This window comes from Larimichthys crocea, unplaced genomic scaffold (genome assembly GCF_000972845.2).
Source record: "Larimichthys crocea isolate SSNF unplaced genomic scaffold, L_crocea_2.0 scaffold7128, whole genome shotgun sequence".
Lineage (NCBI taxonomy): Eukaryota > Metazoa > Chordata > Actinopteri > Sciaenidae > Larimichthys > Larimichthys crocea.
The window spans coordinates 13,756-39,145 of NW_020859417.1; the positions used below are offsets into that span (position 1 = coordinate 13,756).

The window sequence follows — 25,390 nt, forward strand, 5'->3', positions numbered from 1 at the left end:
AGCATCTGAATCTAGGTACAGAGTGTACCCAAGAACACGATGGTCCGAGAAAAGAGCACACACACACACCCAGGCATCGGCTGCACCCAGCAGACTACCCTGTATGAAGATAATAACAAATATGTAACCGCTTGTGTGAATTAATAAAACTAGCTGGAGCCTGAGAGAGCTCAGAACTCAGCTGGGTGTGATGGTGAACAGACTGCGGAGTCTGTCAAAGCTGTGTTCTCCCTCTTGCAACAGGTGAAACTGGAGTACTTGTCTTTGTCTTCTTTAAACTCAATATCTCTCTGCTCTACATCAGGTCTACAGAATTCGGGGTGGTTTGAATCACCACAACAACAGGTATTTTAAAAAACTGAGACATTTCCCTTCGTTTGTACCGATCTTTTACACACAAACGGTGAATTCACCTCTGAAAACGAAACAAGTTTTAGGCAGCTGATGCGCCAAAAGTGCGCCCAAGGTTTACCTTTTGCTATGACGATGATCATGGAAGCAAGCCGCCCATAGGCTTAGCGTAGTTATGATGGCGCTCGATGGCGTATTTATGCGGGTTGATGTAAACGAAAACATTTTTGAAAACGGTGCACGATGTTATTTTGGAAAACGGAGGGAGGGAAATATTCGTTTCTCAACATACCCGGCTATGTGTAAACGTAGCCTAATGTCTTGTGCCTCTCTGAACTTGTCGGATAAGGAGTCGCATTAAACAATGTGTCTGTGATCGATGACTGAGTTTGCGTTGACGTCTTGCTGGTTGTGGCACTAGCTTTGTCTTTTTCTTTCTTTATTAATTCGTTGTGAGTGACTTTGTGCTTTTGTTTGAGGTGGTTGAATAAATTTGTAGTGTTACCAAGAGGAGCAGCTATTACCTTGTAACAAATCTTGCACATTATGTGCTGCTGCTTCTCGTCGGATTCTTCTCATTCGCTTTCAATCTCACTCACTGTTTTTGAACACCAAACGACACACCTCCTCACTCTTCAGCTGCGTGAGGGAGTATGGGCTATCCTGTTAGTCAGCGGGGCCACGTGAAATGGAATGTAATGTGCATGCGTGTCTCTCAGAACTTGTGTAATGAAAAGTGGAAAATAAATCGTTTAAACTTGATTTTATGATTTTTGAGATCGTTTGACAACAAAATCGAAATCGTGATCAAAATTCGATTCATTGCACAGCCCTAGTGAGTAGCACTACATGTAACGACATGTTTTAAAGGTAGAGTATGTAATTTTTTTAGTACATTATTTTCAGAATTTATGCTGCCCATTCACAAATGTTATCTTTTTCATGTACATTTTCCACTACCATTAATTTCTAAGTATTCATTATGACTTGGAAATGTACACTTTTCCTACATGGAAAGGTGGATCTTCACCATGTCCGCCATTTTGAATAACCATTCATAGACATCTTTGGCTGCAAAACTTACTGTACTTTGGTCATACCAGTATTAGTTTATTATTTAGTAAATATTCATGAAAAGATCAGATTTGTGAATGTGCAGTATACATTTTGAAAATAAATGACTAAAATTACATACTCTACCTTGTATTTCTATTAACTTGCTAATTGTTCTTTTTCTTTCTTTCGTTTTAGGTGTGATGTGTGAATGGGCGTATGGGTGTACAAAGTGTGTGGAATGTCTGTAGTAAGTAGATTTGAATTGCTTAAACATTGCAAGCTCAAAGATAGCCACTATGTGAACAGGTTCAGACATCCTTGCCCATATTCTAATTGTCCTTGCACATTTAGGCTCTGGAATAGTCTCTTGAGACATGTGTATCGTAGTCACAAAACTCAAAATTCTCTGAAGACCTCAACCTTATCTAAATTTTGTTGTCAGCTGTGTACTATTCAGGAACTTACAAATGAGCATGAATATTTCGGCCATGTAAATGAACATTTGCGGAAACATGAAACTGTGACATGCATGTTTAAAGGTTGTGAGTTTAAGACTAACATTTACAATACATTTCACACAAATAAATATCGAAAGCACAAGTCCTACAGTTTAAGTGATTTTAAAGCTGAGGTTGTCACTGTATTTGGTGGTCTCCAAAACAGTTCTGTCAGTGATGTTGCCTCTTGTGCTGCAGACTCAGATGTAGAATCTGAAACTGATTTTGCTGCATATGGTTTATCCAGCATTGAAAATCTTCCTGAGGTTATTGAGCAGAACATAGCCTCAGTTATATCAAAGTTGGAACATATTTTGTTTGTTCCAGCAACAGCCATTAATGAATTACTTGGTGAATTGCATCATTTGTTAAGCTCATCATCTGTTCCGATCACCTTTAACAGCCTGTCTGAAGTTCTTACTAATCATAATGTTACAGTTAGTGAGAGAGTTGTCAAAGAACTTTCTGAAGTAGTGTGCAAGTCTAATCCATTAACCAGAGCATTTGCTAAAGATGGTCCTCTTGCGACAGCTTACAAAAGAAAACAATATTATGAAAAACATTTTAATGTGGTGAACCCAGTCGAGTACATCCTTGATCCTAAGGCCAATAGGACATTTCAATATATTCCCATTTTACCCTCTTTACAGCATCTTTTAAATAAATCTGACATTTTAAAAAGTGTTTTACAAGTCCATCAATCACAGCAAAATTCATCAAGTGTGCAATTCAGGTCAATAAGAGATGGGTCTCATCACAAGAATAATGTATTTTTCAGTGATGGGGATTTAAAGTTATCAATTTCATTGTATGCTGACAATTTTGAACTTTGTAATCCGTTGGGCACATCCAGAAAAACCCACAAACTTTGTGGAATATACTGGATTTTGAACAATTTGCCTCCTGGATCCCATTCTGCTCTCACTTCAATCTACTTGGCAGTTTTATGTAAGGCCAGTGATGTAAAAGAGTATGGTTATGGGAAAATTTTAGAGCCTCTTGTACATGATTTGATTGTTTTAGAAGAGCATGGTGTTTTTGTTTCAGGTGTTGGGGAGTTTGTTAAAGGCACAGTGCAGTCAGTGATAGCTGACAATTTAGGAGCCCACGGAATAGCAGGCTTCACTGAAAGCTTTTCAGGAGTCTACTTTTGCCGGTTTTGCACAGGTAAGCGTGCAGACATACAGTTTGAGGCTGTTCAGTCAGGTCATTTTAACATTAGGACGAAAGAGGAACACGACACACATGTAACATTTGTTGTGGAGTAAAACAAGAATGTTCATTAACTAAGAATTTATCACATTTTCATGTCACTCAGGGCCACCCTCCTGATATAGTTCATGATTTATTTGAGGGAGTTGTGCCACTCGAGATTGCCCTCTGCATTGATACATTCATTTCCAAGAAGTATCTATCTCTTAACTCCCTTAATGAATTTCCGTATAAGTGGGGAGATAGAACTAATAAACCTCATACTATACCACACAGTTATGCTTCTAGAAAAACAATAGGAGGTGATTGAATTACATGGAAAAATGTCATGTGATTAAATTACATAAAGTCTATTTTTTAGGGTCAATTATTTTTTTGAGTGCACACTGCCTCAAGATGTTACTACGCCTCTGCCACTCCTACCTCCAGGGGTTAATTGTCCTGTCCCCAGTCTTTGTGTGTGATTGTTTCAGGTGTGCTGGAGGCAGAGTAGAGCAGGAACCACCAGCTGCACCCAATCCTGCAATCATCCTGCAACCTACTTATACTCAGCCCTGCCACTACCACGCTGCCAGATCGTAGCCACACTGTAAAATCCAATAGCTGCCTTGACATACATTCATTAGTTAACTTTACTAGGTTATCAACAATATGCACTTATGACTGGTATTTATGAAGTAACAGCTACTTGCATGGTGAAAAACGCAAAATACTTAGTGTTTAGAGTGAACATTACTTTATTTAGAGTTAAGCTCACTCGCAACAATAAATAGCCAACACCGTCTCACTCCCACTGTGCATTCGAAGAAGAAGAAGAAGTGTGCATGCGCAGTAGAACATTCAGTCTCTCCCGCTCAGCAATCAGCGCACCAGCGCACAGGCCGGACCACTGAGGGTGCGGACTCGACTTTTGCGCCGTCTTCTTCATTCTTTTGAAAAATAATAAGGTAAGTCATCAAGCAAGTTTTCTGTTAATATGTTTTAATTACTGCTACGACTGTTAGCGTTCGCTAGCTTACTGACGCTAGTTATGAACCTTGCTATTCATGACTTGATACTTGACTTAGACTTGCATGAAATGACTCGACAAGTCATTGCTGATATTTTTTCCGTGGCCGGAGAATTTCATACGTCTGTTATTAATGGCCCGCCGGTAAATTGCACTCCCGCCACTCATACTACAAATCCCACAATGCACTGCAACAGCTGACACACAGGTCAAGACCTTTAACCCCGCTGCTTCGTTTGTTTATTGACACACTAATCAGTGGTCCAGTGTTGACAACTTAGCGACTTTTCAGACCCGGCGATTTGTTTTTTTCACAAAAAGCGACTAGTTATTGGAGACTCTGACGTGACCACGTCAACGAGCAGCGGGAGACCGGGACAGAGGGAGAGGAGAAATAAACGCGAACTGGCGGCTCAATGGAAGAAACGTATAGCCATTTGAGTCTTTGATGCAATGTTTTATGATTAAAGCATTTATACACAAAGAGACTAGGCGGACAAAAAAATATAATTTTTGGGGTCTAAGTTGTTTTTCAAGGTGCAATTTTACTGTCAAAAGTATTTTTAAATCATGACCTCTACCTCTGATATTTAAAAAGACATAATTTTAGCCTGAATTTTAAGCAAGGTGCCTACATTATGAGTTGATTTATATAGTCTAATGCTATCTTAAGTTTTGTGCCCTTGCTCACCTGTGCTTTTTGTTTTTGTTGCAGTGTCTTTCTATCATGTGCAGCACATTGGGTGTAGAAATGTGCTATATAAATTAAGATCGATTTATTACGTGACCACCTTTAAGGTCTAATGAAATTAAAATGTTACATATATTTCCATCCGCTCCCATTCTAAGTTGCTGTGCCAGTGTGAGGACAGAGAGAACTACTGCATAGTAGGAGCAAAAAATAAAACCAAAAAAATCTTAATTTTTTTTTACCAAAATGATTAGGAAACTATAGCCCCAGGTTGAATTTGCCTAAAATTGTATTTTATTATTAAAAACACGTTCCTGTAATACCTGTGTGAAGCATGCACATATTAAGGAATGTGTCAGTAATCTACAAACCCAATATCAGTGGAACTTCCTTGTGACTACAATATTTTTGTCTTTTTCAGAACGTGGTCCCAGTGCACTGGAGGTGAGATGCCAGTAGCTTATATTATGGAGAACATTTCATCTTAAAAAAAATCCTCCAAACTTCTCGTGAACCATAATCCATATGTCCAAAACCAGCAACATGCCAATTTATGTGCAAAAGATGGCATTTTATATATGTTTAGAGGCTAAATCAGTCTGTATGCTGTTAGCTTTGAGGCACACGTGCATGAGCAGTCACGTGACCTGAGAGAGAGCATACAAATGGTGCTCAAAGCTAACAGCATAGAGACGTATCTAGCCTGTAAACATATATAAAATGCCATCTTTTGCATTTAATTTTGCATGTTGCTGGTTCCGGACATATGGATTGTGGCAAATGAGAAGTTTGGAGGGTTTTGAACCTTTTTTGGGGTACTTTTATTCGGTTTTACCTGTGCTTACCACACATCCATTGTTTGGAAAAATACAGGAAGCTGTTTCCCCGTGGAGCTCCAGCAGTGCTTAGAAGGCTAAAAAAACCTTCACCTGACATCTTATCAGCAAGGGGGTGAGTAGATGAAGACCGTATTTTCATTTTGGGGGGAACTATTCCCTTAAGGAGTTATAACCACCAGCAGTAGAACAGTTTTTCACAAGTGCTGCACCTTAATTAGATTAAATTGAGAGACTTTTTTTACTTAAAATCTCCTTTGAAAATATTTCTTGCAGATGCATTGGACCTGTAAGCAGTGCCTTTTTTCCACAGACAAAAGAGGACAGTTGTTAAACACTGTTGCATAAAACATGGAGGTTTTTCTCGGCAACAACCAATACCATGTCTTCATATGGATTGCTTGTGCGTCTTTAAAATCTTTTAATGCACTCAAAGTTCATTTATCTGTTTGGCATTCTCAATCAGACATCAGACAAGCAAGTAAACCCACAGTTGCCTTTCATTGGCAGTTATGTGAATTTATGGAGCCCTGCACTGAAGATGAGTTTTTCAAACATTTACGCAGCCATTTAAAACTTAAACAAAGAGTTCTATGTCCATATGAAGGCTGCAATTTTCAGAGCAGTGTATATTGTGGAAATGTATAATAATGTTTGAATTAAAATAGATGTGTGTTAAATGTATCTGTGTAAGTATAAGGTCACACAGAGTATATTGTTTTTAAATGTTGTGTAACTAGTATAAGTGTTTTGTAGAAGTTGCAGGTTCAAGGCCTACACACAAAGAGAGAGAGACGAGGGGGGGCTGCACTTGAGTTTGTTTAGAACTGAGAGCAGAAACAGAACATCTTACTAGACAGGTTGTGTCAAAGTTCACGATGCCCTACCAGACAGAGTACTCCCACGCTAAGATGCAAACTGTTCTCAGGAAGAGTACTATCTATGGAGCAAAACCCCCAATAAAAGTGTCTGTTTAAGAGAAATGACCATGAAAGGACTTGTAGATGTATAGTGAACGCCCTATGACATATGCTTTGTATCTGTTTTGTGTGTGTGTTAATAAAACTTAGCCAGAAGCTTTGGGACCCCAGAACTCAGCAGTGCGAGAAGGTGAACAGGCCGCGGGGTCTGTTAAGATTCAGAGCTGTGTTCTCCCTTTGCAAAGGTGAAACTGGAATCTGTCTTTGTCTCCTTCATTTCAGACATCTCTCTGTTTGTATTTCAGGTCTGTAGCAATTCGGGGTGGTTTTGCAACACCACAACAATATGCAACATTTAATGCACATAAAAGTAGAGTACACAGTGGGAGTGCTACGTCACAGTTTAAAACTGGAATAATGTCAAACATTGAAGGTCCAGATCAGCTGACTGAAGTAGAGAAAGAAAACCCTTTACAGGATGACATTGAGGGTGAGTTTGAGTCTGTAGATGACATACAGGACTTGAAAATCCAACTGGAATGTAACCTGGCTGAACTTTTTGTGAAAATGCAAGCCATCTTGCACATAACTGAAAGTGTTGCACAAGAAGTAATTCAGCAGATCAACCAAATTCATTTACTTTCACAGCCATTACTACAAAGTGCAGTCCAGAGGATTATCAGTCAACATTGTGGTGATGTGGATAATTCCATAGTGAGTGAGATTTTAGGTGTAGTTTCACAAAGTAATGTCCTGCTGAAGCACACCAAGAAAGAATGATACAGAGATTCTGTCCCCACACAGCTCAACTTCATCAATGAGACAAGAGCCATGGCCAGACTTTTTTGACATTCCAGATTTCTCAGTTGATGTGGAATTTAGACTGAGACAGGCTAATCTTGCATATCTTAGAGACAAAACACTTTGGAATCCACCAAAAGACGTGAAGCATAGTATTCTGGAAACACTTGCTGAAACAATTTACAAATTTGATACCTACCCAAGTGTTGAGTGGCTCCAATCTGTGGCACTTGCACTCATCAGTAAACATCCCTGTTTGAGGGAACCAGGTTCACCAGATGGGTGTTCTGGCTGGAAGCATAGCTTGGAATTCAAAATGGGGAACTATCGCGGTAAACTGAAAAGAGCAGGATGTATAGAGGTTGCAATAAATGCCGGGAAAGGAGGTAGACCACAAATGGCTTCGAAAGGCCTCAAAAGACCCAAAAGGTATGAGGTTAATTACCTACCGGACATTCCTGAGGGGCAGAGTGAAGATAGCCTGGAGGCTGAGAGAAAACTCCTGGTTGAAGAAATGAAAAAACGGAACCCCAGCTATCATCGCCTCAAAGATGGACCAGACCTTCCCATTGTGGAGAAGAGAGATTGTGGAGGCTGGGCCTCCAGTGAAAACTTTGAAGGAACGTTGGCCAGCTCTTTTTACGGAGAGACCAGAGATTAAATTGGGCCGGAGCCCTCCGGAGCTCAGCTCCGCCTCCTCACCTCGGCAGTACAGCCAGCAGGAGCTGAGCTCCCTCTGCTTCAGCGTTTATTATAATCATGAGCGTAGCTACCATTATACAACTTTTTTAATTTATTAGTTTGGAACTCTAGGGATGTAACGATACATCGTGACACGATTAAAATCGGTACAAATGCGTGACGACTCACATCGGTTGACAGAAAAAATGAATTGCGATTCTGGGCGAATGCGAGAGAAGTAGGATATGTTCTTTTTCGTCTTTTTTTTAATTAGAAATAGGTTACGTTGTGGCTGCAGCTTCCACTGCCGCGTCTGCCTTTCTGTGTCACACACACACACACACACACTGTACCGTAACTGCAATTTGCAACTTCAACGCAACTTCAGTGAATCCCCGTGAATTCGGGGGTGTTGCAATTTTAACCAATCACCGCAACTTCTCCACAACTTCCGCGCAGTCTGTGTGATTAAATTCAGGTCAGGGACAGCCGCACGGTGCGGGAGGATCCCTTCGTGGGACCTCTCCCCGGTGCTGGCTGGCCCCCGCCGGGCACATTTCCTCCGAGGTGGTGCGCCGCGACCGGCTCTGCGTTTACAGCGCCCGGACCTCGCCGTTTCCCGGGGCTGTGGACTCTCATTAAAGGGTTAATGAGCTATCATCTTAATTTTTATTTTCAGTTAGCTCATACTTCAAGATGAAAGGTAATGGTCAGATCAGCTGCTTGCTGGCAGCCCTAATAAGAACACAAACTGTTTGAGAGTTTCTGTAAAGAGATTTTTTTCCTACAAATAAAAAGATAATTTTATTTGGTCATAATTTGTCTGTAGCTCATTTTGATTAAAAAAAAAAACGTATCGTGACTCGAGTCGTGAGTTGAGTGTATCATTACATCCCTAGTCTGTTCCCTCATCTCTGTTTCCAGAGCGCTGTGTCAGAACTTCATTATTGAATCTGTTACGCTTGTTTATTGATATAAAACCTGAATCAATGAAACTCCAGTCCATGTTTTCACTGATACGGCACCTTCTTACCCGCACGTAGGCAGGCGCACACACACACACACACACACACACACACACACACACACACGGTGCTGCTGACACCGACAGCGGGAAACTGAAGGTGAGTCAAGTACTGTCACAACAAAATGTTCAGGTCATTGTTAACTTACTGGAACTAAATGTCTGTTTTTTCACCTTAATGTTTTTGTGACAAAGTCTTGCATCGTCCATAGATCTAAAAACAAACGGTTGATGGCAGGCGGGAAAGTCAGGAGAGCATCACTTCTTTGAAAATCTGATAACTTAATATCATAACGTTCCTGGGTGAACCATCTTATGCTATGCTCACTTTCAAACTGTAAATCAACAATGGATCCATAAATTCAATGTGATTCATTTGTAAAGGCATAGACCACCCAAAAAAAATTGAAATTTGCAAATGGTGGCACTACCTGAGTTGTGAAATTAAAAAAAATGTCTCTCCCTGTATGCTTCCACGAGAGCTTGCCATAGTATTTCTGCAAATGTGAAATAAGTTTGTGCAGGTTTGTTGACTCTTCTCATGGACAGGTAGAGGTAGCCTACTTCAGGACACATGATGAAAGGTGTACATAGCTCTGTGAATGGAAGCTTAGGCAATCTGTCTTGTTTGATGTTTATAAAACTAGTAGGTCCACCACTAGACATGTGGAACCCAACCAAGCATGTTAAGTAGTGGGTTCTGACCCGGAGGTCAGCAGACAACATAGCATGTAAACAGAGACAGGAAAGGCAGAAGAGAGACCTAAGTCCTATTTGAAAACTTGTGAATTAATTGTAATGACTGGCGACTGCTGATATTTGGTATGATGTTGTGACATGTAAAAAAAGTTTAGAAAACAATTGATTTGATGTAGATTTATGGTATGAGATGTAATTAAGTAATGCAAATAATAGTGTAAATTGATGGGATGTAAATAAATATTGTTAATATGTGAATTGATGGTTTATATTGTGAATAGGTTTTACAAATTGATGGTGAAATGTAGGCTAAATAAGCTACAAATACGTGAATTGATGTGAGATATAAATAAGTAGGTTATAAATTGATAAAATATGTATTAAAACGATGGTGCGAGGTAAATACAAATGTTTTGAGAGATATTGACCACTGTCAAGAACGGCTCCCCCTCCTTATAAAAGCCAATTTAACCACTGGGAGACACAAGTAAGCTCTGAAATAATAATAATAATCTAATAAAATAAGTTTTTTCTGCTCTGTCCGGAAGAGTATTAAGGCCACAGAAAAAAAAAATAAGGGGTGAATTTTTTTATTTATTTTTTATCCGTTCCAGAAAAAAGTCAGAATTCTGACTTAAATCTCAGAATTCACCGATAATTTTAGAACAGATTTTTTTTTTTTTTACCCTGTATTATTGTGTTTTTTTTTTCAGTGGCCCTTATACTCTTCCCATCTTCCGTAGTTCTGTCATTCTGCCTTGTGACTAAATACAATTACTGTTGTATTTAAAATTAAATTATTAACAGTTGTGATTGTATTTTTCCACACTGGCCCAACCCTATTTAGTCACCATGTTTTTTGCTGTGTGTTGCAGGTGTATGTAGAGTTTAATAGGGTAGTCACCAAGAATCTACAGGTGGACTTCTTTGAGGCCCTGGACCGCTACACACCACGCTTTGTCGAGATCGTCAAGGCAAAGAAAGGAAGTGTGGGACAGAACCTGACAGAGTTGGTGCAACAAATTGATGCAGGGGTAAGTCTATGAAAGTCTTGTTCTGTCTTTATAATTTTTTTGTGTGATTGCTGTTTTGCTGCTTTTTTTTTTGGGAGGACATGGCTAGAGGGGCACCAGTAGTATTGATTTGTTTTAAATTCATGTCACAACTCAAACGGGACCAAAAGATAATATTTTTCTCCTCAGTCACTGCCATTCTTATTTTTTTCTGATCGAAGGTCCTATGAGGTCCACCGGAAGAAGTGTGACTTAGGTGCTCTATAATGCTATTATGTGAACAGTTGTAATGGATTTGAGTGGGTGGGGGTTAGGGTTGTTCCTGATTAGTCAGTTAAACGTTTCTAACATCACTAGTTGGTACCAGAAACACTAGTTGGTTAAACTATTTATTCATATTTTATTAATGTACAATGCTGATTAACTGTTGCGTCTAAGATGTTATGCATTCACCCACCACTAGCCGGGGCTGCGACCCCCTCCCCAGCCACACTTGCCAGAAACATCACTAGTGGGGGTGTATTCTAATGGTGTGAAGCTAGCTTTTGGCTTTTAATTAATTTTCCAATCAGTAACTTGTTTGCTGCACTGTCAAATAATGCAGTGACACTTGCTTCATATAGACTTTCACAGACATTTTTGTACTGTAGCTTTTGAATGCTGCATTATCTATAGCTTCATTTGTTCATTATCCACTTCTAGAAACCAGATGTGACAGCAGTGCGCACCGTTGTACTCCGACAGGGTCTCCGCGGATCCTTTAAAAAGTCTTAAAAAGTCTTATTTTAAAAATGTGTCTTAAAAAGTCTTAAGAAGCATTATATTTCACCATTTTCTGAAGTATGGCATTAAATTTCACAAGGTAGGTATTATCTTTCATCCAGGTAGCCTATGGTTAATAAAAAAACATATCGCTGATTTTTTTCTGCGCTAACGTGATTTACTTAGCCAGCGTTGTTTGTTATCAAGATGCTGAAAACTCATAGAGCCGTTGTTTGTCTAATAGCACTGGAATCACACCGCAGGGGGCAGTGTGTCGCTTTAGCCATGAAATGGAACAGACGAAGAAGTGGTTGGAATAAGCAGCATACGTTCAACCTCTCTGGCATACATGAACATGAACCGAGATGGGGAAATGCAAGTTCAGCGACAAGTGGCTCGAGGAGCCGAAATACAATAGTTGGCTAACAAAAACAGCGTCGGAATATGATGCGCGATGTAAATTATGTCGGAAAGACATCAAGTTGGGAACAATGGGCTGTAGTGCCCTTGACGCTCACATGAAAGGGGAAAAGCACACACGCTATGCTGCTAGTCAGGAATCAACAGTCCCCCTGCGAATGTTCGCCACTACAGGCACTAACGCAAGTGCAAGGCCAGCTGTGCCTTTCATATCTCCGGGCCCCAGCACAAATGCTTTCGCTGCATTCGCTCCAACCGCTACGTTAAAGGCAGAAATACGGTAATAATAAGGTGATGTCATATCCCAGCAGTTTGAGAATGTCTTGCACAGTGAGGCCAAAGAATTGGAGTTCCTCTCCTTCAGTCCTTCTGAAGGATGCAGAGTTGATGTGTTTTTGCATTAGAAGTTGTCTCAGTCCTATCCTGATCTCTGGGCATTCTGCAAAAAATTGTTGCTCTTATCCCATGGCCAAGCTGAAGTTGAGCGTGGGTTTTCAACAAATAAAGAGGTTGAAATCTGCAACCTTTCGGAGGAGGGAATGACTGCCCATAGACTCATCTGCGATCATGTTCGGGTGTATGGAGGCGACGTGACCAGAGTGCCTCTCACAAAGGAGATGATCACTTACTGTGCCACCGCAAGAACCAGATATCGAACATACTTGGAGGAGGAAAGAAACAAAAAGGAAGAAGATGACCAGAGGAAGAAAAGAAAGATGATGGTCGATGAGCTTGAGGAGCTGAAAAGAAAGAGGGTGGCATTGGAGGGGGTGTGTGAGGGTCTACAAAATGAAGCGGACCAGATGGCTGACAAAGCAGAAAATTCTGGTGGGACAAAAATGGCGACTCTAATAACAAAATCACACACTCAGACGTCGAGCTAAAGAAAAGTCCTTGACTGCACCTTTTTACTGTATGAATATTTGTTTCGTGGTAATGGTCTTATTTTTTATTCTCAAAGGTCTTAAAAGGGTCTTAAAAAGCATTATATTTGCTTGTCAGAAATGTGCAGAGACCCTGCTCCGAGGCCTCCCTGTTCTACTTGGTGATGACCCCAGCGACTTCTACAACACCTGCTTTGTAAGTTCTAATAGGAGCATCTTAAAGGAGCACAACCGTTATGGGGAAATTTGATTTGTATTTGCCAGTGTCTCAATGAGAGTGAGATAAAAAAAAAAAAGTGATACATGCTCTACCAGGTGAGCTGACAGACCCCTCCGACCTTGCCTATTTGTGAAAACTGTGCTTTTGCTGTGAGTGCTTTGGTGCATGTTTCCTCCTCTCTCCCCCATGCTTTTTCTCTCTTTACTGTCAAGGCAAGGCAGTTTTATTTGTATAGCCCATTTTACAAACAGTTTGTCTCAACGAGCTTTACATAGCTGGCTCTGCCCTTAGACCCTCACATCACCAGAGGAAAGGAGAAGGTGATGGAGATGGAGAGAGGAGAAGAGAAGGACGTAAATGTAGAGAGAGTGTCTGCCTCTCTGACCCATGGAGAGAGCTGGTTCCACAGTCACTATCAATCAAGCAGAAATGCCTCAAAAAATCTTAAATGTTTTCTAGTTTGATATCATCCAGTGGCTGGCTTCCAGCTGTTCGCATCACAACTTAGCTTAGCGCAAATCATGGCAGTGAATATTTCTTTCACTGACTTCTATCCACTGCCATTGTTTGCGCTGAGCTAAGCCGTGATGTTAAGAGCTGAAAGCCAGCTACTGGACGTACAGACACAAAAAAGGTATTGATCATGTTGTCTCACTATGAAAATGAAAGGGTTAACTCCCAAATCGATAAAGTAACACTGACAAATGAACAAACATGTTCATTTAACATGTGCGTAAGAAGTTGTCTCAACCAGAGCACAGAAACTGAATACCACAAAATTGAAGTCTTTAATGCTTCAGTTTATGCAAAGCAGATCTGGTGTTTAGAGTGACAATTGTGTTACGCACAAAGTTTTTTACATCTGTCCATGACCTCTGACCCAAGATTTTCCCTTCGTTTATACATTGCATGCAGTCCTCTTTTCCCGGAACTCTGCGCTCTGCCATGAAATTTCCCAGGTGTTTCTTCACTACCTTCCGCTCTGCTTCACTTCACGGTCTCTTCACCTTTACTTTGGGAGACTCTTAAAATGACAAACAAATTTGATCATATTCAATGCATAGACCACAATATAGGTTTCTTGACTGGGCTCATGCATAACTTGCTGTCAAATCCTTGGCTCAAGAACATACCCTTTTTTTTTCTCTGCCTTGTTCTGTTTTCCTCTTTTCTTCTTTGATGAAGGCCTTTTAGCTGGGCCTGTTTCTGGGCTGTCATCTACTATCATATATGTAACAGACAAACATTAGTGACAGTTAGTGAAGACTCAGGTGTAAGGGATATTAATAATAGTAATACGTCTTGTCTGTAAAAAAAAAGTCAGACCTCACCATTTTCCCTCCCTTCATATCACTGCAGTGCACAGGAGGCAGTGCGCAGTGATACGAAGGGAGGGAAAATAGTGCCAGGTGATTGTGAGGTCTGACTTTTTTATGGACAACGATTTTGTAATGCAAATGTATACTCTAATAGCCACTTAACTCACCATCTGCTTCTGAACTCCCATCCCACACGTAGGGGTCAGGTCTCTTTTTGGGGTCAGAACACCCATCTGAAAAAAAAGAAAAGTGACACCTCAGACTGTGCGACTGTGGAAGAGTGACTGTGCCTGTTACAGCTTTAGATGCTAATACACTTAAAAAAAATGTCCATAACACATTGTAATCAAAAGCCAGTTTCAAGTTCACATGTGAAGCTGTCAACACTGGCTGCTCTCTGAACATCAGGCATTAAAACTAAAAGCTCACTGAGCCTCACTGAAAGCTTTTGCCGTGCACTCGAACGATTACAAGCCTTGTCCCAGAGGAGCTAAGGGGCCATCCTGGGTCATGCACTTCAAGCATGTCAGACAAAAAGGCGGGAACAAGACTATGAAGTCTTTTAAAAAAAACAAAACCCTACAAAAACTTGTCAGACAGCCACTGTCAGGACTTTGAAAATAGGTGTTATGTGTTCTGCCCTGTTTACAAGTACTCATTGGATTTGGGCTGATGTCACATCTGAAAGGATATTTAGGTCAGGGCCTTGCACGCTTCTGCAGGACTATCCTGTCCTTATGCCTACATGCCATTGTATTGTTTTTGAGTCTGGCAATCTATGCAAGCAATCTTGCTTGTGTTTGTGTTGTTTCCTGGGGTATCCTCTGGCAGTAGAAGTGACTAACGAGTGAGACGTCACAGCTCACTGTCACAACCATTGTGAGGCACTGAGCATTGCATCTGATGTTTGCCCTGAGCTGTGAACGGCCTGAGTCACCCCTAATTAATCTTAATCCTTTGTGCCTTTTAAATGAAAATCACCATCTTATGGCGCTCACTGAAATATCATATCTGAAATATCATGGGAATGTTGAATGATTGTAACAGTAATTCTAGAGTACGTGAGTCAAGAGCTGTTCATGATTTGAAAAGAACAAATGTACCTTCAGCCGGCATCTCTGTGCTGTTGTAACTCATGGTATTCCTCAAATCTTATTCTTTGTTTTGTTTCTACAGGACTTCATCTGGCACGGCATCATCTCGTCCTGCCACAGGTTCAACCTGACCACCCACTGCCAGCGCATCCAAGAGCTCCGTAGCTACAGCCAAACCTGCCACCCCTAAAACCTCCACCACTGCCAAGCCTGCTGCCTCCAAACCAACCTCCACTACACCCTCTGGTGGCAAACTTTAACCCCTGAGTGTTTGAAAGGACTGGTCTGTAACCTGGTGTATTCCAAGGCTGCTTCAGTAATGTTCACTGACAGAGAGCCTTTCTTAAAGCTTGTCCCATGATTTCACCTTTTCCATCTGGTCACCTTAATGTGAGAAATGATTTGAGTTTAGAACCTGTCAGATTACAGTTTGACTCCATATGAGTCATTAAATGAATGTCATGGCAGATGAAGAGCAGATGGAGCGACGTAATAAGATGCTGAGGAAAATACCTGCAGAGATGTATAAAGTACTGGAGTAAAGGAGTGGAGTAGAAGTACAAGTGCTATATCAAAAAACTGACTTGAGTAGAAGTTGAAGTCTTCTTTAAACACCATACTTAAGTGAAAGTACTAAAGTATTCAAAATGTTTTGTACTTAAGTATTGCAAGTAGAAGTATGTAAAAAAAAATCTACTCAAGTACTGAAAGTAAAAGTACAAGTACTGTTGTTTATATTATTTCAAATATTTATTAAGGCACAACTTCTAATGTTACAGTGTTTCAATGTTCATGGTAGAGTTCTATGATTTCCCATGGTCTGTGAATGCGTCTGAATGAATGCAGAGCGAGGGGGCGGGGGAGCAGGTGAGAGAACGCGTGCCTGGGTGAGTCAGGTGTATGACGTACGGCGCACGAGCGAGGTTGATGTGTGAGACCAGGGGCCTCATGTACAAAGCTTGCGTACGCACAAAAAAGTGGCGTACGTCCTTTCCCACGCTCACGTTCAAATGTATCAAACGTGAAACAATCGTAGAAATGTGCGTGCCCCACGCCAATTTCATAGCTGTCGTACGCACGTTTCTACAGCTATTGTTCCTTTGGCGACACTTAGAGGTGAAGCTGAGAAACTGTTAATAATGTGAAAACAAGTAGTCATTAGAGTGATGTGCACATCAGAGACACACTTATGAACAATTAACACACCCATGTGTTTGCAATTATATAGGTGGATATAAAAGCATGCGTAATGTGATTAAGAAAATGGTATTAACAAAGGCAGCGTTAGCGTTGTTAGAGGACCTTGCAAACGTGAGCGATTTAAGGAACGCAAGGATTTACTTGCAAACCATGATAATTGGGTCATAAGCCGATTTCGGTTACCAAGGCCAGTGTTACTGGAGTTGTGCGCAGAGCTGCGGCCGGCCCGAGAGCGCAACGGGGGCCGGCGAGTAGCTCGGGGTTGTGCTGACTACGCTGGGGTTCCTGGCAACAGGGGAATTCCAGCGGGAGCTGTTTATCTAAGTAGGAAACATTTTTATTCCATCAATGTTCAAATCATATGTGATGCGCGAATGCAGCTAACTAACATCGTGGCAAGGTGGCCTGGTTCAACGCACGACTCATTCATTATGACTAACAGCATGGCTGGGAACAGGCTGGAGGCTGGCACGGTGCGCGATGGGTGGCTTCTATTCGTTTAATTGTCCCGTATGTAACGCTGGATTACATACGAAACAATTAAACGAATAAACTCTTTACTTACCCAGAAGCCGTGCCAGTGTGCCAATGCATATTTGGGCATGTGCGCATTCAAATATCATGTTTTTGGTTTTCTTTATTTTCTGCTGGTGAAATTAGAGCTGCAGAGCTTTCTAACAAGCCCCTGATTGTCTCCCTGTGTTCAGTATTCTTGTCAGTAAAAGCGGGCGTAAAATGTCAGCCGCAGCGCCACACCTGTCCACACCTGTGTGTGCGCTGCTCGGATCCCACGGCATTTCCAGCCTCACACACACGCTCCCACTCACGTCTTTTTTTTTGGTCATATTTATCCCTGTTGACAGGGAACCAAACAGAATCTCCACTTCATTCACTAGAATCTTTAGCTTAGACTCTGTGAAATTCATTTTCTTTCCTTTGTTCATCGCGTTATCTGATCGGACAAAGAGGTGAATCTCAGGTCCAGGGCCTATTTAAATAGATTTGCATATGTAAATGGGGGCGTGGACAGGGAGGAGTTGCACGTGCGCTCAATTCCACGTTGATTGGGATGTACAAAAGAAACGTGCTTGGATCCATGCGTACGCACACTTTGATACATCTGAATATTTTTGTGCGTACGACAGTTTCCGGGTTCTGGCGTACGGCAAGTTTCAGTAGGAAATCCACGCAAGTATTCGTACATGAGGCCCCAGGACTGTTCTGTTGGTTTTTTGGCGTGGTCGACAGTAACCGAGTCCTGTAACCAAACCGTTCAGCAATAAATGCAGTTTGTTCAATATCGCCTCATCATTCATCACGCGTCCGGCTGGACGCTACAATAGTAACGAGTAACGATTCAGCACATGAAAAATGTATCGGAGTAAAAGTATTAAATTTATCAAATATATGTAGTGCAGTAAAAGTAAAAAAATAATACTCCAAAAAAGTACAGATACTGCATTTTAGTACTTAAGTACAGTACAGTTTTGACTTAAATGAACAGTTATTTAATTAAGTGTGACGGAGCAGCGCCGTCACTGACTGCGGCCAGCGCACACACACGCAGACACACACACAAACACAACCAACACATCTTCCCCGTTCCCTTCTGCTCCGCGCTAAACAGAACATAACAAAACACACATCCCTCTTCCCCTCACCGGACAATAGCACAGCCAAAGGTGCACACTTGGCAGCGCTAATTCATTGTATGCATACACAAACAGATGATAACTTACGGGGTGTGTGGAAATACGCCCGCCACCGCTTACCTGTCCGCTTCCGGCGGAGAAACAGGGCGTATACATCATCGTCATTATATCGGAGGATGACGCGCGTAATTAGTGACCATGTGATGCAGAGAAATATGTGTTTTTAATAATGTTGATGTTATCGGAGTACCCGGCAGTCTTCTATGGAAGACTAACAGTGAACATACGGATATAATTTTTATACAATTATTGTCATTATCACGGTATATGAAATGGCCGTCATAATGGGGAAAAGATGTTTATGTTGTTGTTAGAAATGTAGTAGTCCGAGTGGGAGGAGCTACCACTATAAAAGGGGCTGCCTGGGCCCTAATCGAGGAGAGTGTGTGGTTGGTTGCAAAGGAGGTAGCAGTGGTTGAGTTGTGGTTGAGTTGTGGTTGGTGAGCTGAGTTATTGAAGAACTCGTTTTTCTCGTTTTCTTGTTTGTATTTCCTTTCTTGTTTTTTTGTTTTCTGAACTTGTATATAGAACATTTTTGGTTCATTCGCTTTATTTTTTTTTGGTTTGTACATATTGGCACTGTACATATTGCACCTGGTGAGGTGGAGAATAAACATCCAAAACATCACCTTCCGACTTAGCCTGGATTTTTGGAACAAAATAACGAGGTTAGCAGAAGAACCCCGCTACATTAAGTCTTATTTATTAATGTTGGATTTTTTGAATTCTATGGAAAACATCTTTCTCAGTATTTTTCATGAAATTGTTGAAACAGGACAAATGTCTGATAATGATGTCTGAGGTCTTCTGTCTACTTGTTGAAGTAGAAATATTTATTTGGTTTCTCTTAATTTCAATGTTTCCACAAATAATACCTGATCGTATATATGAAAAACTGATTAAACAACATTTTGAAGTTGATTTATGTTCAGACATAACTTACATCCATGAAGTTGTAAATGTCCCTTTGTTCATATTTTCATGTTTGTTGTATTAAATTTAGTCTGCAGTCACAAAGACTTGTGTTTCTTAAAGAAACTGTAGAAAATGTCTCTGTTAGTGGTTAAAGTCAATGAATGTTTAGAATTGTTGGTAAATGGTCAGTGACAAAGTCACTCTGCTCATTTCACATTTTCATAAATAATGTATTTTTGTGTTTTTAAACCTGAACACATCTGATTAGATTATAAATGGATTTTTATCAATATCATTTATTCTTTATTCAGATTGGAGTGCTGCAGTTTGTCAGAGATCAGCTGTGCTTCTCTGGCCTCAGCTCTGAAGTCCAACCCCTCCCATCTGAGAGAGCTGGACCTGAACCACAACCAGCTGCTGGATTCAGGAGTGAAGCTGCTGTGTGATTATTTGAAGAGTCCACACTGCAGTCTGCAGACTCTGAGGTCAGTAGAGGGTTGCAGTCAGTCCATGTTGGTCTCAGCACTATTGTACTAAACACAGTATCAAAGCACAGATCCAGTATTTCCTGTAAACCTCCGAGAGAGAGAAAGAGATCAGCCAATCAGATGAGCCAGAAGCTTGTTGTGATCATGTGGTTTTGGTTGATGGTTGGTTGAGGCGCGGCGGGGGAAAAAATAAAAATATATCTTACAAAGATATGTGTCTCATCACTGTGCGATGAAAACTCGGCGAGCTAGCCCCCAAAGAGTAGCAAAAAAATCCACAAAACGACACAGTATGTCGATCTTTTTATTATCTTTATTATCTTTGCTGTTTGTGTCAAAAGTTCTATTTCAGCGAAGAAACGCTGCTAATGTCTCTGCTAATGTCTCCTGCTATGTCTCTGCTTTAGTTTGAATCAGTCATGAAGGTCCTGGTTGTTACATAAAGACAGAGGCTTTGACAGTGAAGTGTGACCTCTTGCTGCGATATACTACCTTTGGGTTTACTTCATTCTGGATCGTCATTGGTGGGTCAAAGGTGAATGTGGGCGGTACTAATAGATTCTCCTGACTCTGATTGGTCGCCAGGTGACAGGTGTCAATCATCCACACTCTGTGTTGTTTTAGCCTTAGCTACCTGCTGCTTCATATTCTTTAAGACCGCTTCTTTCAAACATCGCGTCGTCTTAAAACTCGAAGTCTTCTTTCCTCCTCCTTTAAATTGTGTTTTTTTTAAGTGAAGATGTTTTTTAACAAAAATGTGTTTAAATGTATTTAAATATGTTTAAAAACACACAAAGATGTTAAAAACATACACAAAGTTGTGTTTAAAAAAATATTTGAGCACATTCACAAATAAAGATATTTAAAATGTTTTTACAAATATGTTTAAAAAAGATGTGAATGACATGATGTCCATAGTTAAGTGGTTATTGTTTCTTTCTGATAAATAGTATTGTCTTGTGCAGGCCATGCAACTGAGAATGCAAGCTATGAATCAGATGGGATTTAGGATTTACCCTAAAATTGACTAGAATGCAGGAAATTGCATCTAAGAAACAAAATTGTCTGGGGGAGGACCCCCAGACCCCCCTGGGAAAATATGTCACATAATGAAAAATTTCACCATCCCCCCCTGGTTTCATTTTACAACTCGACTACTGCCAGCACCACACTCACACTGGAGTATATTTATCTGACGTACACACACACAGACAAGCAAGGAAGTTATGAGTCTCACAAATGGCATTAAGTAAAGGAAGAGCTTATCTTATACGTTCTTCAGTGAGTCAGCTGCTGCACGCCAGTTGTTTATGGAAGAAACTCAACATAAATGATTAAATTTCCAAAGAAAATAAAACAATATTACCGCTGCATTTTCCCACACAACTTGCCCTCAGCAACACAAAGCAAGACTGTGAGGGCAGAGGGGAGGGGCTACAAGAGCCCAGGAGGTATGCAAAAGCCAGAGTGCAGGAAAGTCATTTAAACAGCAAAAATGAATAAAATAATGGTAAATGAAATGATGAAATGAAATGATAAATAGCTTATTGTAAATAATAATTAGTAAAGTGCATTTTTAACTCTGTGTACAGAGCAGAACCTCTGCTGAAGTCCAGTAACCTCAGCTTCAGTCTTTGTATGAACATGTAGGACCTTTAACATCACATATTTATCTGTCCATGTGTCCAAATGTTTTTAGAACAGACTCCATATTAACATGTTTGATGCGTTCAGGGACTGTCAGCACTTTATTTCCACTGTGTACTTGAGTGAAATGTGCAGAGTCAACAGACTTGATGCAGGTCTGTGAGCTTCACTCCAACATGTTAACATGAGAGCTGACAGGAAGCTGGCTACGCTACACAGGTGCTCCGCTTGTGGTCCCTGCTGGTCTTTATACTGGATGTGCTGCCACTGACTGACAGCTGATGAAGGAGTCTCTGTAAACACTGACTCATGACTTCTGTTGTCTGTGCTTCTTCTCCATCAGATTGATGTGGTGGTACTCTGTGAGAGTGTGAGTGGTGAGAAATTTGTTTGTGTTGAGAGAGGATCAGCTGAGTCCTGATGATCCAGAGAGGTGGAAGCAGCAGCATCAGCTCTGACTGGGCCATGTTACTGGGAGGTGGAGTGGAGAGGAGAGCTTCATCCAGCAGAGACTGGCGGAGGAATCACAACAAGTGGAGATGACTGTCAGTGCTGCAGTCTGAACTGCTCTGAGATCAGCTCCACTGTCAGACACTGTCAAGTTTTGGTGTTTTTTTTTCTTCTTTTTATTTGATCCCCAGTTAATGCTCCACTTGAAGAGGCTTGGTCACGCAAGGAACAACTCTTGACAAGGATTTCCCCTTTTTATGTTTTATTGAACTTTGTTTTGTTGATGAAGGGGTCATTCAGTCATTCAGCAGCAGGTTGAAAACCTTGAACACAAGAATAACAAGACATTGCGTTATTTCAAGTTTAACAAACACAAAATCATTAAACAAAAGCAAAATTCAAGTAAAGCATCAGCTTTGCTGCTCCAAACAATTGAACAGGCTTGAGCCATTAAAAACTGCTTTGTCAAACTAAAGTGCAGACTACAAATACTGTAGGCAAAACAACAAATTAAGTGGAAATAATCAACTGAAAGTCACTACCATTAAACAAACTAAGTCAGATGCCCAATGAGGCCAAACATTTTGCATGTGCACATGTGGAGCACATGTTGAGCACAAGTCCATCCATTCCACAACAACAGGTGAGTAATTTAAGAAAGTCACATCTCCTACCAGTTGCGTTTGACGGTGAACTGAGGGATTTTAGTTTTCTTGGTTTGGTTTGTTTCTTTAAGCTTTTGCTCTCCACAAACTTTCCTCCTTTGTCTCCCACAGCATGTGTTGAACTGATGGTTAAGATGGCCGTCTAACAGGAAGTTCCTCCTCTTGACAGGAAGTGGTTGGAGTGCTTTGCTGGTGTTGTTGAACTGATTGACTGCCCCCTGTAGGTCCGGCTGAAGACTTGTTTTGTTTGCAAAGTGAATGAAAGGTTTTTGATGTTTTGGTTGTGCTTTTTTGTCAGTTGGCGTGACACCTCCCACTTGACCTCTCGGTTGTGAAACTCAGAGAGGTCACAAGAGTCGTAGATGGTCAGTGTGTGTTGTTTTCTCTTTCCTTGATGGTGTTCTTTTGTTCCTCAACAGGTATTAGAACAATGACCCGTCGTACATCCCTGTGCAGAACTGTAGAGGGGATTTTGATTTTCAGGTTTCTTGTTGACCTCTGGTTAGATTTCATGGTCGAGACTGGATAGCTGGGGAAGGTTCGGACATGAACATCTCTGACGACGCCCTTCTTGTCAGGATTGACGCTGATGACTCTGGCCAGTTTGTACTGACTCCTCAGTGCATTTTGGTCGGCAAGCCAGACAATGTCTCCTGTGGCTACATTTCTGTGTGTCGTGTGCCACTTGCTCCTGGTGAATAGATTGGGCCCCGCCAACTGACTCCACTTCTTCCAGAACCGGTCAACTTCTGTTTGAATTGCTCTTAGCCTTTTGTAGGGGTAGCCATCAAAGTCGAAGCTTCCGAGGTCTCCTCTAGGTCCTGTTCTCCCAAGCAGAAGAGAATTTGGGCTGATGTACTCCACACAGTCCTCTCGGCTTTGAGTTCTGGCATCTATGGGTCTCTCATTGGCAAGGTTTGCAGCCATGTAGAGGAAGGTTTGGAACTCACTCCAGGTAAAGCACCCGTCTCCTCCCAGGTTGTGCAGAGCGCGCTTCACGGTGCGTACAGCAGGCTCTGCAGCTCCATTTCTATGAGGGGAATCAGCGGGGTGAATTTTCCAGCTCCATTCTGTCCCATGCTTGGAGACTTCATTCTCAACCTCTGGCGATTGTAGCTGGCCAAGAAAGGTGTACAGGTCATTGAGCGCAGGTCTGGCACCCACAAAGTTTTTCCCAGGGTCTGACCACAGCTTCTTTGGATGACCTCTTAGTGCTGTGAATCTTTTGTAGGCCAGCAGGAAACCTTCAGAAGACTGGTCACTTACGACATCTGTGTGCAGAGCTCGGGATGCCATACAGCAGAAGACTAACCCCCATACTTTGAGCCTTGTTTTCTTCTTCACTTCATCCTTCACTTCATAAGGTCCGAATAGATCCAATGTTGTGAATTCGAATGGTCTTGCTGGTGTAATCCGTTCGGATGGGAGGTCACTCATGATTTGTTGGCACTTTTTAGCTCTGGTCTTTCTGCATATCACACAGCTGTCCACAATCTTCTGAGCCAGTTTCCGGCCTCTTGTGACCCATGCTTTTTTCCTCATCCTCAGGAGTGTACCTGCTATTTCCTCATGGTTTGCATTGTGGGCTTCTTGTGCCAGAAGAGAGGATACCCACGCATCACAAGGTAAGATTGGTACAGTGGTTTTGTCGTCATCAAAGATCTGAAATCTTCCTCCACAGACCAAGAGTCCGGTTTTTGTATCTTTGTACACAGCCAGTCTGTTGAGGGTGGCGTCTTGGAAGCATGCACCCTCTTGTGCTGCGAGGAAGAGGTCTCTCTGAGCATCTTCATACTCGCCGATGGTAAGTGCAGCTTGTTTTGCTCTGGATTTTAGCTCTTCCGATGAGAGCACCTCCCACTTTGGCTTACTTGTGGATTGGGTTTTGCCCAGTAATTCTTTCCACTTCATTGCAGCTCTCCACACCCAGGCGATAACTCTGGTCATCTTGGTCAAGCTGCTGAACTTTCTGACATTGATCAGTTCTTTTACTGCAGAACCAGCTGGTGGTCTTCGGAGTTGAGTCCTGGGCCCTTCCATCTGCGGTGCTTTGCTGAGCATCAGTGCCTCCTTTGGCTGTGACTGTCACTGGGCTGCTTGTACCACTAGATGGCGCATTGTGTGTGGCTTTCTTGAGCTGTGCTCTCGTCAGTGCTGCTGAGAAGGACTTTCTTTGAAGCTTGTTTATCCCTTCTCTAGCATGGGTAGCAACATCTTTGGCAGACTTCTTTGGCCACTCTTCCACAGGTAGTTTCAGGAAGTCTGGTCCATTCTGCCACACAGAATCCTCTTTGAGATCTTCTGGGGCTGCACCCTTGTTATGATGTCTGCCACATTGAGGTCTCCCTGGATCCACCACCACTCATCAGGGGATGTGGTCTTCTGGATTTCTCCGACTCTGTTCGCAAAGAACGTCTGATATCCATAGCTGTCTCTTTGGATTGCTCCCAACACAGTTTGACTGTCCAGCAGGTGGAGCCATTTTTCAATCTCCATCCGAGAGTGCTTCTCAATGTACCTTCTTAGGCGGACAGCATAGACAGCACCACAGATTTCAGCTTTGACTGGTTCCCCCTTCTGTCAATGGCGTAAGCTTTGCTTTGACTCGATGAGCCTGGACTCAATGCCTTGTGCAGTCTCCCACCTGAAGTACACCACGGCTCCGTAGCTCTGGTCACTCCCATCAGAGAATGTTATCCCCCATGGTTTTTTGGTCCAGTTGCATGGTGTGAGGCTTCTGTGGAAGGTTATTGGCTGAGGCGGATGTATGTCCCTCAAAAAGCTGGATTGCTTCTTCCCTCAACTGTTCTGACAGTGGCTTGTC

General features: G+C 41.7%; 1 protein-coding gene and 2 long non-coding RNA genes across 3 annotated transcripts; 2 read left to right on the forward strand and 1 right to left on the reverse strand.

Annotated features, from left to right (window-relative positions):
• Positions 1-3,704: 3,704 nt before the first annotated feature.
• LOC113745389 (uncharacterized) lies at positions 3,705-6,149 on the forward strand. Its single transcript, XR_003462125.1, has 4 exons — positions 3,705-4,063; positions 5,238-5,260; positions 5,690-5,767; positions 5,929-6,149. It is a non-coding gene; the product is annotated as an uncharacterized LOC113745389 (long non-coding RNA).
• Positions 6,150-10,532: 4,383 nt separating this feature from the next.
• LOC113745388 (uncharacterized) lies at positions 10,533-15,751 on the forward strand. The gene is made up of 3 exons (XR_003462124.1): positions 10,533-10,811; positions 12,975-13,052; positions 15,572-15,751. It is a non-coding gene; the product is annotated as an uncharacterized LOC113745388 (long non-coding RNA).
• A 6,335-nt stretch (positions 15,752-22,086) lies between these two features.
• On the reverse strand, positions 22,087-24,590 carry LOC109139815 (uncharacterized). Its single transcript, XM_027276930.1, has 2 exons — positions 22,576-24,590; positions 22,087-22,224 (listed from the first exon to the last, which is right to left on the reverse strand). Exon 1 carries the CDS (start codon positions 24,511-24,513, stop codon positions 22,933-22,935), a length of 1,581 nt encoding a protein of 526 aa, XP_027132731.1. The 5' UTR covers positions 24,514-24,590; the 3' UTR covers positions 22,087-22,224; positions 22,576-22,932.
• Positions 24,591-25,390: the final 800 nt, after the last annotated feature.

Coding starts and splice junctions, on each gene's coding strand:
- LOC109139815 (XM_027276930.1), bottom strand. CDS start 24,513: ATGACCAGAGTTATCGCCTGGGTGTGGAGAGCTGCAATGAAGTGGAAA.